The sequence below is a fragment of the Erpetoichthys calabaricus genome, chromosome 2, assembly GCF_900747795.2.
Source record: "Erpetoichthys calabaricus chromosome 2, fErpCal1.3, whole genome shotgun sequence".
In the NCBI taxonomy this organism is placed as follows: Eukaryota; Metazoa; Chordata; class Cladistia; order Polypteriformes; family Polypteridae; genus Erpetoichthys; species Erpetoichthys calabaricus.
In genome coordinates this window covers 130308557-130325613 of record NC_041395.2, presented here as the reverse complement: position 1 = coordinate 130325613, position 17057 = coordinate 130308557, and the positions used below count along the sequence as shown (strand labels likewise).

The 17057-nt window shown below is 36.3% G+C and overlaps 1 protein-coding gene across 1 annotated transcript; it reads right to left on the bottom strand.

Moving 5' to 3' along the window:
- Positions 1–1157: 1157 nt before the first annotated feature.
- Positions 1158–9219, bottom strand: LOC114669620 (extracellular calcium-sensing receptor-like). Its single transcript, XM_028825800.2, has 6 exons — positions 9005–9219; positions 8492–8783; positions 7067–7897; positions 6688–6915; positions 5499–5622; positions 1158–2071 (listed from the first exon to the last, which is right to left on the bottom strand). Exons 1-6 carry the CDS (start codon positions 9217–9219, stop codon positions 1176–1178), a joined length of 2586 nt encoding a protein of 861 aa, XP_028681633.2. The 3' UTR covers positions 1158–1175.
- Positions 9220–17057: the final 7838 nt, after the last annotated feature.

The window sequence follows — 17057 nt, the reverse complement described above, 5'->3', positions numbered from 1 at the left end:
TATTGTTTTTCTCAGATAAGTACATCAGTATTTTTAAGCAATGCTATAATGACTGTAGTTACTGGGCCACCTGGGTGAGGCACATCAACAAACTCCTCCAGACCTTTGCCAGAATCAAAAACTTACAACTCATAATGCTTTTATCAATTGCATTTAATGTCTGTACATTTTTAACTGTCCTTCTCTGCTAAAAGTAGTTCATTCATTGCCCATTCTTTAAAATACACAACACAAGATGCCATTTTGAGGTCCAGCTGTGCATTACTTAGGAAATGTATTGTTCCGAAAACATTTCATGTTTATTATGGCAAGTAGAGAAAGAATAGTTCGATTTTGAAATATATATAATATTTATTTTATCACATTTTAATTGAGGGTCTTGGGCGGAGTGGTGGCTCTGAGGCTAGGGATCTGCACTGACAATTGGAAATTTGCTGGTTCAAATGGCAAAAGTGACTCTACTTTGTTGGGCCCTTAAGTAAGGTCCTTTACCTGCAATTGCTCCATCCTGGGTATGACGTTAATCTGCATCCAGCCCTGCATGTGGGCCTGAGGGTTGGTGGCAGAATTGGAACCATACAAAACCTCACACTGTTCCATTCCACCTGAACTAGTGTGGTACTGAGTTGTCACCCGTTGCATGGCTGCACTTGGGTAATAATCTGGGATCCTGAGTTGGTTTTTCATGTGGTAGGTGCGACAATGTACTGTATAAATCAGTGTGTGCTCCTAACCTCTAATTGAGGGTCACTGTGGACAAAGAAAAGACTTTCCAAATAACCTATCATTCATGACTGTGGATGTTGAAGAAAATCAGAATATCCAGGGAAAAACCTGTTCAAACATGGGGAGAATGTTTGAACTTCACACAGTCAGTGCCTCTGCTGGGACTTTAACCATCGCCTCATCATAAGCTAATGTAATCTAATGCTATCTTGTGATTCAAAGATCTGACTTAAAAAATGCAGAATGAAAAGAATACATCATTAATGCTATAATATGCATTTATGTTGATGAAAACAAGAAAGGAAAATTATTTGACAATATTAACAGTAAAGTAAATACAACTCAAATTCATGTGATAAAGGAAAAAATATTCCCACGCATTTAAAATATCACAGGTATCTAATAGTAATGTATTGATCAAATTGTTTTTCGGACCATATCTCTCATTTTTACCTCCTCATTACAGCTCTTCTTGTATTTTGCTGTGGTTTAAATATAATAATATAACATTTAGGTGTAAAAATGGCAAAAAGTACTCCAAAACTTGATGCTAAGATTGCAAAAATCTCCACAGCTACTGTGTGCTTCCCTGGAGAGCTTATATAAGCTGGAATAAAAGTTATCCAAACCGCACAGAAAATCAACATGCTGAAAGTGATAAATCTGGCTTCATTGAAATTGTCTGGCAAATTCCTTGCAAGAAATGCAATAACAAAGCATACTGCCGCCAATAGGCCAATATATCCCAGAATGAAGCTAAACCCAACTAGAGATCCAAGATCACACTCCAAAATAATTTTAGCAGCTTGGTATTTAGTGTTTTTAGCTGGGATAGGAGGAGCTGTGGTTAGCCATACTATACATATCAGAGACTGAACAAAAGTAAAGAAAAAGACGGTGCTTCTTTGCTGGGCAATACCAAACCATTTCATTGCATTACTGCCAGGAAGTGAGGATTTAAATGCCATTATAACTACAATAGTTTTAACCAGAATGCAAGAAACGCAGAGAACAAAGCTGATGCCAAACACAACATGTCTCAGCATACAGGTTAGTTTAGAAGGCTGTCCAACAAAGCACAAAGTGCAAAGGAAGCACAGTGTTAAGGATGCAAGTAGAAAGAAACTCAGTTCAGAATTGTTAGCTTTAACTACTGGTGTGCTCCTGAAGTGTATGAATAATCCCAATACAGCAACAGAAAAACAGGCTCCCACTATTGCTACAGTTGTTAATGTGATTCCCATAGGCTCTTCATATGAAAGAAATTCCATTTCCTTCAATAAACACTCATTTCTTCCAAAGTTAGACCAGAAGTCTGGTGCACATTTTACACATGTTGTTGCATCTGAATTAAAAAAAATATATTATTATAGTTAAATCTGTTATTTTAGATGATATTTAAGATCTTTTTTTAAAGTGCAAGCCATTGCTCATATGCCAAAAACTAAAAATGATATGGATCAATCATCAGTTAATTCTATAATACTGCTTTGCTCATGTTATATAAAATACATTTATTAAAAAAATAAAATAAAAATCTCATATGAACTTCTATGGGGCAATATTATCCATTATTTAATTAGTGCACTAAAAACAAGATTTAGTTGGAGAGAGATAAGTAGATTAGTAACTTTAGGAAGAAGTCTTCAGCATTCCCCTAGAACATAAGAGGAACACACATTGCCTGCCCCTACAATCATACACTGGTGTTACGAAAATTCATGCATTTGCCAGGGTAAACTTTAAATTACTTTCAGACTCCTACCCAGTTCTACTCTGATGTCACTTCTGCCTGGATCTGCTTGCCTTGTGAACAACAACCTGCACCAATTATTTTCATGAAGTGTCATATACAGTTTCCACACAAATGATCTTTCTGTTTAATTGTTAAAGGGTAATTTATAATAACTGATTAGCAAAACATAAACACTAAGGACAATTAAGAGATATATAACTTGTGTCCTGGGTCTATTCCCTTGATCTTCTCCCAGTGGGCTGTCTTGTACAACTCCTATAAGAGGTACCCAGAGAGGATGTAATTACTGTACACACCCAAGTATATATAACTAAATATTCTGCACTTGTCTGTCGTACTGCTGCTATTGAACCTGATTCTCAGGGCCAGTTTCTCTAGCACCTTTCACAAGTGAGAAGGTTTTTACAGTGGTGAGAAGAACATGTGAAACTCTCACTGGCTTTCTCAAAATGAGTGACGCTTGCGAATGTACAAGAGAATCAGTGTATCGTCTCACTGGCTCAGGAGATGATTAGAAGTTTGAATGGTTGAAGTTTGCACAGTTCTCATTTAAAAACCATTCATTTAATATTCGCCATCTGTTTAAGACATCAAAATATTCCTCAGCAGAAACAAAGACATACCACAAAAGTGAATGAAAGGCAAAGAAGTCTTTGAAATGTATTTACGAAGTAAGGAGGAAATAGTAAAAAGCTTTGTTAAAAAGCAGGACATTTACCGTTTAATCTGTTGCTAAAAGGTAAACTAGACCGCATTGCGTCCTGTCCTATTCTTTTTACAGTATTATGAGGCACACTAGGAATGAGTGCTTCCTCAGTAAACCATTCGGTTACCAGCGTTGGCAGGGCTCTGACAGCAAAAGCACCATAGTGTAGAATCATGTTTTACAGATAAACCGTTAATTATTAATGCAGTATTGATACATTTTTAAGTTTAATATTTGAATGTTTATTATGTTTGAAGGTTTCAGCTAGATTAATCTTAAATGTGGCCTTTTCTGTATTGTGATAGGCTGTGTGAGGGATGCAGGAAAATAGAGGAGATGTAAATGAAAAAGAGCCTTTTTGTGGTATAAGGCAAAAGTGTGGTTGCAATAATAAACTGCTGAAAGGACTTTCTGCTCGTGTCTGTGCCTCTAACCTGTATCAAACAAATTCAGCTTTTTACAGTACTATGTAAAATGTCCCTCAATCAAATAAGGTTTTTGTGCATAGCAAAATACTGCTATGTAAACACTTTAAATGTGAATATGAGTCCATGGATTAACAATTAAATGGTTACTTTAACATTGCAAGAGTCTACACTGGCAGTTTTACTTTGACAAATTTGCAGGTTTTCAAATATAGTATGAATAGTCTGATTGGCGACATATGAATTGGCATTAAATCCTTCACTGGCAAACCTCGATTCTATGTTTATAGAAAAGGATTCTCTTCCCTGCAATAGAATGATGTCCTGTTCAGTGGTTGTTACTGCCTTGAGCCCGATGCTTGCTGAGATAGGCATTGTCTTTCCCATGATCCTTTTCTGGATAAGCAGCTTTGAAAAATGAATACTGTAGATTGTTTTTCCTTCCTTTAAGGTGTAGTACTAGGGTGTTGTACCGTTTTAGCCATTATGAATGTAGTGAGAAGTCAAGCAAAATTACACCTTTTATTGGCTAACTAAAAAGATTACAATATGCAAGCTTTCGAGGCAACTCAGGCCCCTTCAGGTACAAATCATCAGAGATAGGAACATTGTTGGGAAATGGCAAGGAGCTACACAAGAAGCATCAGAGCTTTGCCTCTGTGCCTTGTAGCATTCTTTGAAAATATGTGATGGCACTGCTATAGTCGGTCCAATTTTTTTTTCTTTTGGGTGCAGTTAAGATTTGTGTCTAGAAAGTAGACTTTGATTTTCTTGTGCATTTTATATGTATGTTATTTATTACAATTTCCCATAATTCAAATTTTGAATGCCCTTATCATTTTCCATTGTTTCTCACCAGATATTTGTTTCACATAGCTGGTTTCAAAAAAACTTTAGACGACCACACATCTTAAAGGAAAGGTTTTACTGAGGCTTGTTTTTGTTTCACCAGTGAGAAGATTCTAGCTTCTCAACCAATTTTCTCACAAGTCTTTGAGAAACAGATGAAAGAGCTTGGTGAGAAGCCAGTGAAAAATGACTGAGTGAGACTCTCACCATTTGATATCAAGAAACCGATCCCCGCTTGTTTCTTTGTGGGTTGTGTGCAGACATGGTGGACTCACATTGCTTTTTTCATTTGAGCCTGACAACCAAGTCTCACTCTAGGAGTGGATTCCAGTAAACTTGCTTTGGGTGAGGGTCTTCTAAAATGAATACAAACATTAATGAGGGTCAAATTGTGGATTTTCTTATCTAGTCCCTGGATTTACACTAGTTACTGTAGTTACTATAGGTGACCCTTTTCAGGAGCATAAATCTCCTGATAAATTAGCTCTAAGTATCATTGAGGCACACAAGCCCCCTCACCATCCAAAGGTCACAATCTCATAAGGAGGCACAATGAATACTGAAATAAACTGTTTTTGTCAGTTTGGGAGTAAATATTTACAGTAAAATTCTGTTAACTGCTCTACTATACACTATTATAGTATAACATTATAGGAAATTATTACAGAATTAATTGTTTCGGTATTTTAAGCGAAATTGTGGAATTGAATGATTAGTAGAAAATATTTTAAATATGGTGTTTTCTGTCTTTAGTAATAGTAATAGAAATTGTGAATTTCCCATTGGGATTAATAAAGTATCTATCTATCTATCTATCTATCTATCTATCTATCTATCTATCTATCTATCTATCTATCTATCTATCTAGTCAGTCAGTGATGTATTAGAGAAATAAATATTGATCTTTTTTTCTTATTATTATAAATGTATACAGTATGCAGTTATACACTAATAATTCAGTCAAAATAATGAGTTTATTATAGTGCTTTCTTTGTAGTGTTATATTTATATTCGGTCCTTTGCCAGTAGCACTCACCTACTTGCCTGCTGACCTCTCCATCTGAGCAAGCAATGCAATCAAAACAGCAAATTGGTTCTCCTTTTCGTGGCACTTTTCTTGTGCCAGGCAAACAACTGCTACTGCAAACTGAGACTGGAGCCTAAATGGAACAGAAGCTTTGTTATTAGCAATATGGTACCTTTATAAATACAGGATAATGAAAAATGAAAGATGACATAACCATTTTTGCTTTTAAAAGCATCATCAAGTTATTTTAGCAGGATGAAGATTATATTTAAACTGTTACTTGATAGATTAAAATCTATTAGTGAGGTAACTTTACATCCCTCTAAACATTTTTAAATATGTTAATGTTTCTTTTATCATTTGAAACATTATATAAAATGCAGAATTATCTGATTTTGGAAAAAAACAGCAGACCACCAAATATCCAATAAATTCCTTTATCATTAAAATAAATAAATAACTAAACATAAAAGCACAGCTAGAATCATCTTCCAGACATAAATTAAACAGATTGGGTATATTAACTGCAGTATATTGTGGGACATGTAGACTGCTTCTCTTCATCTTTCTACACCTTTAAAATGTCTTCATCATTATTGTTCTGTGGCCTGTTTATTTTTTCTCAGGCAACTCTTACCTCAACCATCCACTGTAAAGTTAAAGAGTCCTACAAAAAGTCAATACAGTACTTTAAAGCCTCCACTTGTTCTGGAGAAGCCTCTTCTAAGATATGAGTTAACAATTCTACAGTGCTCTCTTGCAACCCATAGCAATACTGCACTTCTGAGCTCTGGCACCAGCTTAAAGGCAGAGAGACATTAAAAAACTATTCTTAATATGTCTGCTCTTTATTATAGACAGAGGACTGAAACAGTTTGCTATTGTGCTTACCTGCTACTCCATATCTTGACCTGGACTGAACACCCCCTCAAATACCTTGTGTAGTGATCTTTGTACCAAGTGTAAATTATATAAAAAAACTGATCTGCCTCATGCCACTCACAGGGGTTCAACCCACTCTGACTGATCTCTCTTGCTCTCTCTCTCTATCTTTGTCTCACAGACAGACAGACAGACAGACAGACAGACAGACAGACAGACAGACAGACAGACAGACAGACAGACAGATAGATAGATAGATAGATAGATAGATAGATAGATAGATAGATAGATAGATAGATAGATTAAATCAACATACCTTTCCATTTTCAAAGTTCCAAAAGATTTTATCTTCCTTAAGTGATATTTTCTGTTCAGCAGGTTTTGATTCATCATAGACACCAATGGTATTAATTGCCACTGTTCCTTGGTCAGTCATTTGCCAGTTTACAATGTCGTAAATTGCAATAGCATCTCCATTTTCATCAAATGCCACCCTTTCTCCCAGCTGGTTTGTGAAGTTTACTTTTTTCAAATAATGCAGGAGCTTTAACAAACAGATTATGAATACAGTTCTTATTATAAAGTATTTTCTAGACTTAATGACTCAATAATGAGGGTAAAATTAAACCAGAACAAGTTAATACTAATATGGTACAGTATTACTTTATGTTTAAGCATTAAATTAAAAACATTACCTGCCATGGCTGTGCACTTTTGATATCTGCACAAGAACGGCTTTCAAAGGGGCCGTTTCCATTTTCACAATTCATTAAGTTGTGTAGGGCTTGTGCGATGGCATACACAGCTTTATAAACATTATAGGAAGACCGTAGTTCGGAAACATCACCATAGCCAGATTTAACACTGTTCATGTCTTCTGTTCCAGTACAAATTCTGCTGCTTAACAGTATGGATTCATTTTGTTCTCTTATACTTTGGGGAAATTTGCACTTAAATAATTCTTCCCAAAACTGGATGACCAATCTATTATTAGAATTAAAATCAGGATGTGAATTAAGCAAAAAGTTTTCCAGCTTTGGTATCTCACCTCTGCGAACAGCAATGCCTATTGTTCCACCAAAGGAGGCAAAGTTCTCTTTACTTGCTAATAAAGATGATGTACTCCAAGCTTCACTTGCAATCCACTGCCTGCCAGTAATATTCTGGTAAATGACTTCTGTAACCAAAGCATTTAATTCAATTTCACCAGAAAAGGCAACAATAACTTTTGCAGTAGACAGTTTGATTGTATTCACTATCTGAAGAATTTTTACTTTTCTGTACACAGTTGGAATAGTTTCTATAAAGGCTATGCAGCCAAACTGGTTGACTTCCTCCATGAAGATCTTAATTGCATTTTGTCCATAATCATCATCACTTGCTATGGCGCCTATCCATATCCATCTGTATTGCTTAATAATTTGAATTATGGCTTTAACTTGAAATGCATCACTTGGAATTGTCCTGAAAAATGAGGGAAACTCCTGCTTATTGCTTAAGCAGGAACATGTGGCATAATGGCTGACCTAAAAATAAAGGGAAAAAATGTCATTATCCATCAATTTTTAAATATACATGCCCAGTTAAGACTCAAATGCAAGTATAGACTGGGAAATCATTTATGTAGAAAGTCTTTAACTAAACATAAAGTGCAATTGAAACAAAAGTAAAATAATGGAAACACTCTTTTGATGTAAGTAGTGTTATGTAGTTGTTAATACATTTCTTTCATTTTGGATACTTTAAAATACAGTAATAGTGTTATACCAATTTTGCCATACTTGTTTTGATTTTGCATGCTTATAACTTATAAGAAAGCTATATATAAAATTGTTGATGATACAAGGACATATTCAAGAACTGTTTTGACATATTACTACTATTAGCTAATTCTCTGTTTAGAGGAAATAAATACATGACAAGTGATCTAAAAGCATTGATTGAAAAGTAAATGAGAAATATCAAAGTCAGTAAAAATCAGTTCTGAAAACATTTTTGAATAAAGAAAATTAAAGTTAAGCAGATTGAAAAATGAAAATATGCAATAGAATGACAGATTAACTATATCGAATGGAAATTATCACAGAATTATGAACGCTAAAAAGTAAAAAGAAATCTACCATAGGTACACGAAAAAGACTCAAAATCCTTGACATAGCAATAGAATGGGATGACAGAGGATCTCCTAAAACTGCAAGAACAGGAGGAGACTTGCTGCAGTCTTCAAGAGTCATGTTTGCTTCAAGCCCACTTAAAAGAGAAATGGCTGCTCTCAGAGCGATTGGGAGGGTTACACAATTGTCATACATTCTATATCCCAGAGTTATGTTTGGGAGAAGAGCCTGGTCCTTGTTAATTTCCTCAATAGCAAAGATCATGGTTTGAATCCGCTGAAATTCTGAAATTTCAAAACTGTCAAAAGACAAATACAGTACATTACAGAAATTATTAATCTGTTTACAGTATTCAGAGGATTACCTCATAAAGTAACATTAAAATAAATATAGCATTTTGCTACTGCTATTTGATACAGGTGTTTGTTAATATGTAATAATGATCATTTTCTAATATTTTAAATGTACTCTAAATAGAAATCAACTATGATTATTGAAATGAGTCTTTCTTTGTCTTACCCATTACAGTGCCATTGTTGAGGCTTAAATCTGAATGACAAATCTGGAATTACAGTTTTGAAGCTTAATACAAAAATACCTCCCAAAATAATATCTCCATGCTTATACAATCCATTCAAATCAAACTGGTCTAAAAGTTTGCATGTGTGTTGTACTTCTCCAAGAGCATTCAAAATGAAATAAAAAATAACACATGTACAAACAAAGAATTTCATCCTTGCAGATCGGCAAATGCAAACATGGTTTATGAAGCAATCTTATATATATTTTACTGGCAGTCTCCTGAGGAAAGGGTCTCAGAAGTGATAAGTCCCATAAAAACAAAATGAAAAATTCCACAATTTGAAATAAAGAAAGCATTAGAAAAAAATTACTTTAAATTATATCATTTTTATTGAATGGGAAATTATACATATCAACACTGTATTTTTGAAATACTGATAAAAGAGAATCATACCATGGATTACAGAAAAGTATGCCAGCTTTAATAAGGTGCTGTAAAAAGATGCAAGCCTTACAATTACTCCCAGCTGGCAACTTTCAGTTTGTCAAAAAACGTTTATCATTCTCCACTTGCCATTCTAAATTCCCAGTCACACATTGTCAGTGTTCTCATTCATCTCTTTGTTTAGCAATTATCCAGATTAGCAATTTGACCTGTTATAATTTCTCTGAAAGTTGTAACACATAAAATGTAGTCATTGAGTCAGATAGCATATGACTGTAATCTATTGCTGCCCTTATTCACTACAGAATCCTCAGGTCCACACTCTCTTCTTTTTCAGTTGATCTTAGTTGGCCACAGGATACCAAGGAATCCTTATGTGGTTATTTACTTAGTAGATATTACCAACTTTATGTCCACATGCCCAAATATAATTCCTTGACTCAAAACACCAAACTCTTCCAGAAGGTTTTATTAAATGCCATGTATGCATTTGGTCAACAGCCATATTTGTGAACAGCACCAATGATCTACTCATATATTTCTCTAATGCTGCTTTTTGAGAAATTAAGAGCACAGCTAGCCCAGTTTTAGGGTTTTCAATTTACAGGCAAAAAATGTTAAAAAAGGCACTGTCTTCCAGCTTCTTTGATATTTGTCTCAACACAAAACAACATTTTCGATTGAGCTGAACATTGTCATCTTAAAAACGCAGTTTAGGAACAAAGGGTGCTGCAAAATTTCACATGATGTACCAAATGTATTCAGGGAAATAGGGAACAAAAGTAGTAAAAGATTAGCAACTCACAAATCATGCTGTCAGCGCAGAGAGATGCTGCATTAGGGTTAGTAATCTGCCTATTTATATTTTTGCTCACATTTAACTGAATAGGTGTACAAAATCTGGATTTTTGACAGAATATTCTTACATTAAACAAGTTTAAAAAAAAAAAAAACAACAGAAAATATTGTATTTCTTAACTGCACCACTATGCCTGGAGTGAGTATATCCCTGACTGGAGGCTTGGCAATTTGTTCACCTCAAATACAGTTTATTATGCAACAAAATACTCTCTCATTAACCTCTCAGCCTCATTCTCTATTTATATTTCTGCCAGTAGACCTTTCCCCAGCTCATGCCACCACTCTGACCAGAGCAGATAATTAACAGTAACCGACCTTTAAACCACACCTAGGAGACTTAGCAATCCCAAGAATCATTTCTGGCCTCAGGAATAACCATGGGGTTACTTTGACCATCCTACCTGACCTCCTCAAGCATCTCTTCCTGCAATTCATTCTTCATGGCTGCTAGACGTCCTGCTCTCTGTAACATGCAAGGTTCTTCTTCATTTAGGCAACAAACATTTGAAGAGTTAGATTGTTTTGTCTGTACCTCTCTCTTAATATAACACCTAAATAGAAATTACTTCCTGAACATCATTTTCCCACTGAGTTGTAGAGGGTAAAGTGTAAATACCTTGAATTTTATTTTATGTTTTGGAGATATTGTGTGAGTTTAGACAGTATAGCCTCAGTAACAGAAATCAGTAAAAAGTGCAGGACATTGGGTAAATAGTTTTTTGCAAATTTTGTTAAAAAAAACAAACTTACAATATTCCATGAACATGTTTTTTATTCCTTTGTTCTCCCTAATTGTATTTCCTGCTGCATCATTAATCTTTATTATTACAATGAGAAAGATCTTGCCTGAAGAAAGGGCCTGAGCTGCTTTGAAAGCTTGCATACTGTAATCTTTTTAGTTAGCCAATAAAAGGTGTCATTTTGCTTGACTCTTCATAAAAAGTCCTTCTGTGAAAGAAAGGATTTTAGTTTAGAAATTTGCCTCAGTTGGTAAAAACCAGACTTTACTTAGTGATGACTTGAAGATGATACCTAGGTTTCTGATATCATTATGAATCATTGCTGTAAAGGAGCCTAACTGCGTGCCAATTTCAACTGCAGATGTGGAAGGACCGAAAATAATGACCTCTGTTTTATTTTCGTGTAACTGTAAGAAATTTTGTGCCATCCGATATTTAATATCCTCAAAGCATTTAAACTGCTTTTTTACAAATTAAGTGATGTCAGGACTAACTTTGAGGTACAGCTGCATATCATTAGCATAACAATGATATGCAACATCATGTTTGTAAAAGATGGCCCTCAAGGGGAGCAGATAAAGGGAAAATAGAAGGGTAGCCAGGATAAAGCCTTGTGGGAGAGGAGCTGGCTGAGAGAAATTCCCATCTATGTTAACTGACATAGATCTACCTTTAAGCTCCAAATAGGGAAAGCTTGGCGGAGTGGTGGCTCTGAGGCTAAGGATCTGCGCTGGTATCCAAAAGGTTGCCGGTTCGAATCCCCGTCACTGCCAAAAGAGATCCTACTCTGCTGGGCCCTTGAGCAAGGCCCTTAACCTGTAATTGCTCCAGGGGCGCTGTACAATGGCTGACCCTGCGCTCTGACCCCAAGGGGTATGCGAAAACTAACAAATTCCTAATACAAGAAATTGTAAAAGGCGAAATAAAGAACAAAAAAAAAAATATGACAGCTGCATCAGAGAGTAGTAAATTACTATCCATATAAAAGTAGTTGATTCTTGAGTAACTATGATGAACTGATGAAAAGAAAAGTATAGTTTCTCCAACTTGAGTACACAAATCTTCATTGGTCAAACAGACTGTGATCAAAAATAAATTGGATTATTGTCATCCCAGTTTTAGATGTTGTAGTTTCAATTGTCATAGACCTATTTAAGTCTGACTAAAAATATAATTAAAGTTTCCAGCCATTATAAGTTTTTAAGTGTTCATACTAGGAACTAATGCAAATACCTAAAACATTAATTCTCTGTTGTCTGAATTCTGTGCATATATGTCAGCCAGAATTACCTTAGATACATACAGGTTCCACAATGATTTTCTCTTTACTAAATAGTCAGTTGAAGCTCAGAATGATTTGAAGGTTCATTTATTTACACAGTTATCTTAAGAAGGTTAAAAGCTGAATTGAACAGTACTGAAGTGCATGAGCATTTATAATTCTTTGACATCCTATGGAACTACATACAATATGTAGTGTAGATCACAGTCAGTAAAACTTTTAGCTGTCATCTTCATTTTTTCATTTCATATTTATGTCATGTGTTGAAAAGCAGTAATAACAAAGAAAGCAGCAGACAATTTAAACATCTTCCACATTTAGCTATTGTGTTAGCCGCCCTAACCCGACACAGACAGACAGACACAAGTTCCAGTAGATAGATAGATAGATAGATACTTTATTAATCCCAAGGGGAAATTCACATACTCCAGAATTACCTGGAATCACTCCCACTTGTGGTGTAAGTCCACTATAGGTCTCTGCAGCTCCCCATGGTACCCACCAAGGAATCCAACAGGATTGTACCAAACTCCAGCTCCCGGTGTGCCCTGCGGGAATCCGTGGTGCCACAGCCACCCAGGAGGGCTGCCCTCGCACAGGGGAGGTATTGCCTCATCAATGCTCTTTCCCCTGGTCCTTCCATTCCATTGGCACCCCGGCCAGGTAATGGCTGTGGCCCTCCGCCACACTATGTTTTTAGAGAAGACCCGGAATATGAACTATGAAACCAAATGAGTTGTACATTAAATTAAAAAAAATGCTGACTCTAAACTAGCTGTTTCAGTTCATATCATTTAATATGGTTGCTCAATGTTTGAAATAATTATTGGCTTAAGAATGATAGAGCGCATCTGGAGCGCATTTCCTGAAAACAATGAATCTCATAGATTAATGAGCAACATTTTTACACATGTACATAACGATTAAGCTATGTTTTCTTGCATTTCCCTAAATATTTCTTAATCTATCTCTTTATGGGTGACTGCAAAGTAGTACTTTATGAAATCCTCAGCTAATGCTGTGTACAAAAAAACATCTCAGACCAATTGAAAAATGATTAACAATAGTTTGCTTATATCATGATGTTTTTGGTACTTCAGTGGGATGAAATAAAGTTGCAAAAACTAATATGAAGTAAGCATGACATCATAGTCTAATAAACAAAACAATATAAAAAGGCAGCGGCACGGTGGCACAGCAGTATTGTTGCTGCCTCGCAGTAAGGAGACCCGGGTTCACTTCCTGGATCCTCCCTGTGTGGAGTTTGCATGTTCTTCCCGTGTTTGCATGGGTTTCCTCCGGGTGCTCCAGTTTCCTCCTACAGTCCAAAGACATGCAGGTTAGGTGCATTGGAGATTCTAAATTGTCCCTAGTGCATGCTTGGTTTGTATGTGTGAGTGTGTGTGTGTGCACGCCCTGCGGTGGGCTGGTGCCCTGCCCTGGGTTTGTTTCCTGCCTTGTGCCCTGTGTTGGCTGGGATTGGCTCCAGCAGACCCCCGTGACCCTGTGTTCGGATTCAGCGGGTTGGAAGATGGATGGATGGATGGATATTGGATGGATGGATATAAATAGGCAGAATATTGGACACCTGTTGTTCTAAGATGAACACAAATTAAACGATTGGACACATGCTGTATAAGAAAATTACACATTTCTAAAGAAGAGCTTTTTCTTCTTTTAGATGACAACAGCATGTTATTGTTGAATAAGGGACATGGCAGCCTTTGTAGCAGTGTGAGGAAACAGAAGTGGAAAGAGGTAGCAAACAGAAGAAATGCCAACACATCACAAGCAAACTTTCTTCTCAGAAACACAGATGGCACCTGGAAATCCTAGAGGCAGTTGGCAAATGGTGTATATATTTAATTTATATAATCTTTTTCTTCTTCCACAATTTTTAATTGAAGATGAGTAAATAAATTCCATTATGTGTTAAAAATCTTTAAACTTCTTTGGACTATGTATGGACTATGTATGTGTTTATTTCTCAAATATATAATATACAGTATCTCAAGTACAATGAAAAGCAAACTGATGAATAAAACAATATAACAATACATAACATAATATATACAGTATATAATTAAATAAAAAAAGTAGTGATGATGTCCTGCCAAGCCTATCTTACAATCTCTACACAAAGATCAGAAATGTTGATGTTTTCGACCTGTAGCCCATCTTCGTTTATTCCATTTATCTTCTGACACACTGCTGTACTGGCCTAGATGACAGCAACATTGGTTTTTCCAGGCTGCTACAAAATAAATAAAAGTCACCTGTATATTCAAGGCTGAGAATCTTTACATCAAGTGTAAATAAACTCAAAGAGGCTAGGAAAATGAATGGGTGTAAGTTATAATCCATTGTTTTAATTTAGGGGTTTGGTGCTTTCTGGTGGTTGTAGACAGAGACAGAGAACACAACGGGTATTATTCTGAATAAGTTTTCTTCATTGCAGACATACTATCCTTCCCCAAATATACTAACCCCCAATATTTGTTTTCCCTTCTAACTTCCAATTTGTGTCCTTCCCTTTTGTTTCTTCCCTCTCCTTTGCATAACCAATTATAATGCAAAAATTACTTTTGCCACAGTAAAGCTAGCTACAATTTTATAATACAGCTTCAAGATTTTTAAATATATTATCAATTTCTAAATACCTAATTAATAATAATCACAATCATTTAAATGAACTTGACAGTTTCTAGAGTATGAGTCTACAAGTGCATTACTGCATTTCATCATGGAAATGACATATATCATATAGTTAAGTATGAATCTTAGTATTTAAAACTTTCAGGGGATTGTCATGAAGTGATTTTAAGGTGCTTTGGCTGACAGCCACTGTCTATGGCCACTGTTGATATGAGATTTAGCTGCTTTAACAAACACATACCAATTGACTAGTGAGTCAAGGATCACATAGTTTACAAAGGATTTACTTTTGTACTTTATTAATGATAGGTTTTGAGAAACACTTGTGAAATAACAAATTAATGCTAAGGTGGAGTTTATGATCTTCTCAGTGTTAAAATGATTTCAGACATGGCACGCCTAATTTCAAGTCTTTGGAATACCATACCACACCACACCATTTTCCCAACCCACTGAATCCTAACACAGGGTCACGGGGGTCTACTGGAGCCAATCCCTGCCAACACAGGGCACAAGGCAGAAACAAACCCTGGGCAGGGTGCCAGCCCACAGCAAAGCACACACAACAATTTAGAACCGCCAATACACCTAAGATGCATGTGTTTGGACTGTGGGAGGAAACCCACAAAGACATGTGGAGAACATGCAAACTCCACGCTGGGAGGACCCGGGAAGCGAACCCGGGTCTCCTAACTGCGAGGCAACAGTGCTACCACTGCACCACCGTGCCGTCCTTCTTTGGAATATGGAATGTTAATTTAGTTTTATCTAAAAACAAGCAAACTAAACACCCTTCACAGCAATCATTAAGCAAGCTCAGCTGCCATAAGCCCTTTAACCGCATAATTTTTTACTACTACTTTTAAATATACTCTTTTCCACTTTAGCTCCTTTTCTCCTGTTTATGGGGGAAGGAGTGATTAAATATGGTTGTTGCATGATGTTGATGCACTGAATTGTAATACATGTTGTGAGAGATTGCCGGCCATATATTCCGGCCAACACCTCCAGGCCGCCAGGTGGAGCTCTTCCAACAGCATGGAGGTTCCCCGAATTCCAGCAGGGCCTTATAGACCTTGTAGTTTGTATGCGCAGCCATGCTGGTTACCATGGGGACCACCGGGAGTCGCTGTGGGGAGGCTCTCAGACTGCTATGTGCCCTATAACCCGGAAGTCCGTCATGAACACATGACCGGAAGGAACGACGTGCTTCTGGGGTGAAGAAATGGAGTTGTTATATGACCTGAAAGTGTTCCTAGTCACGTGGACAGAGAGGGCGAAACACTTCCAGGTCAAGGACTATAAAAGGACTATGGGAAATCCCAGACGTCGAGCTGAGCTGGGTTGAAGGGTGGCAACGCGTCTGGGCAAGGAGGATTGGTGAATTGATTATTGTATTGATTAGAGAGTATTGTATGTGTAGTGTGCACGTTATTATTATAAAATAAAGAAGTCTTGGACTTTTACCCGGTGTTTGGAGTGGTACCTGAGGGTTCAAGGGAGCTCTAGCGCCCCCTACTGCTACAATGTATAGCATTAATATATTACAATTAATAAAAAAGTCATCAATTAATTTAGTCATATGTTTGAAATGTGAAAGAAACTGCAGTTCATACTTTAAATAAAGAAAAAATCTAACACAAAGCTCACATTCCATCCAACCGCTCTTTCTGTACAGTGGATTACTATTAATATTATTCATTTTTATTTTTTTTTCTTGAGCTTTACTGTGGTGCCCTAGTCAATGTGTAATGTGGACTTTGCATATTCTTCAACACATACATGTGGGTTTTCCCTAAGTACCCTTTCCCAACCACATTCGAAATGTGTACTTATTAGGTTACTTGGTGTCTTGACAATAAGGCTGGTTATATTGACTTTGTAATTGTGTGTTAAGTATGTTCTGTGATCATCTGGGCATCCACCCTAGAAGCATCAGAGGACAGCTAGATGGACATTATTGACATTAAGAAGTCTCTGTTTTCCCAAGAAAAAAATAACTAATGTCAAATCATTTGAAATAATTGTTTAACACAGATTTTTTATTTAAATAGTAGTAAACCCTTT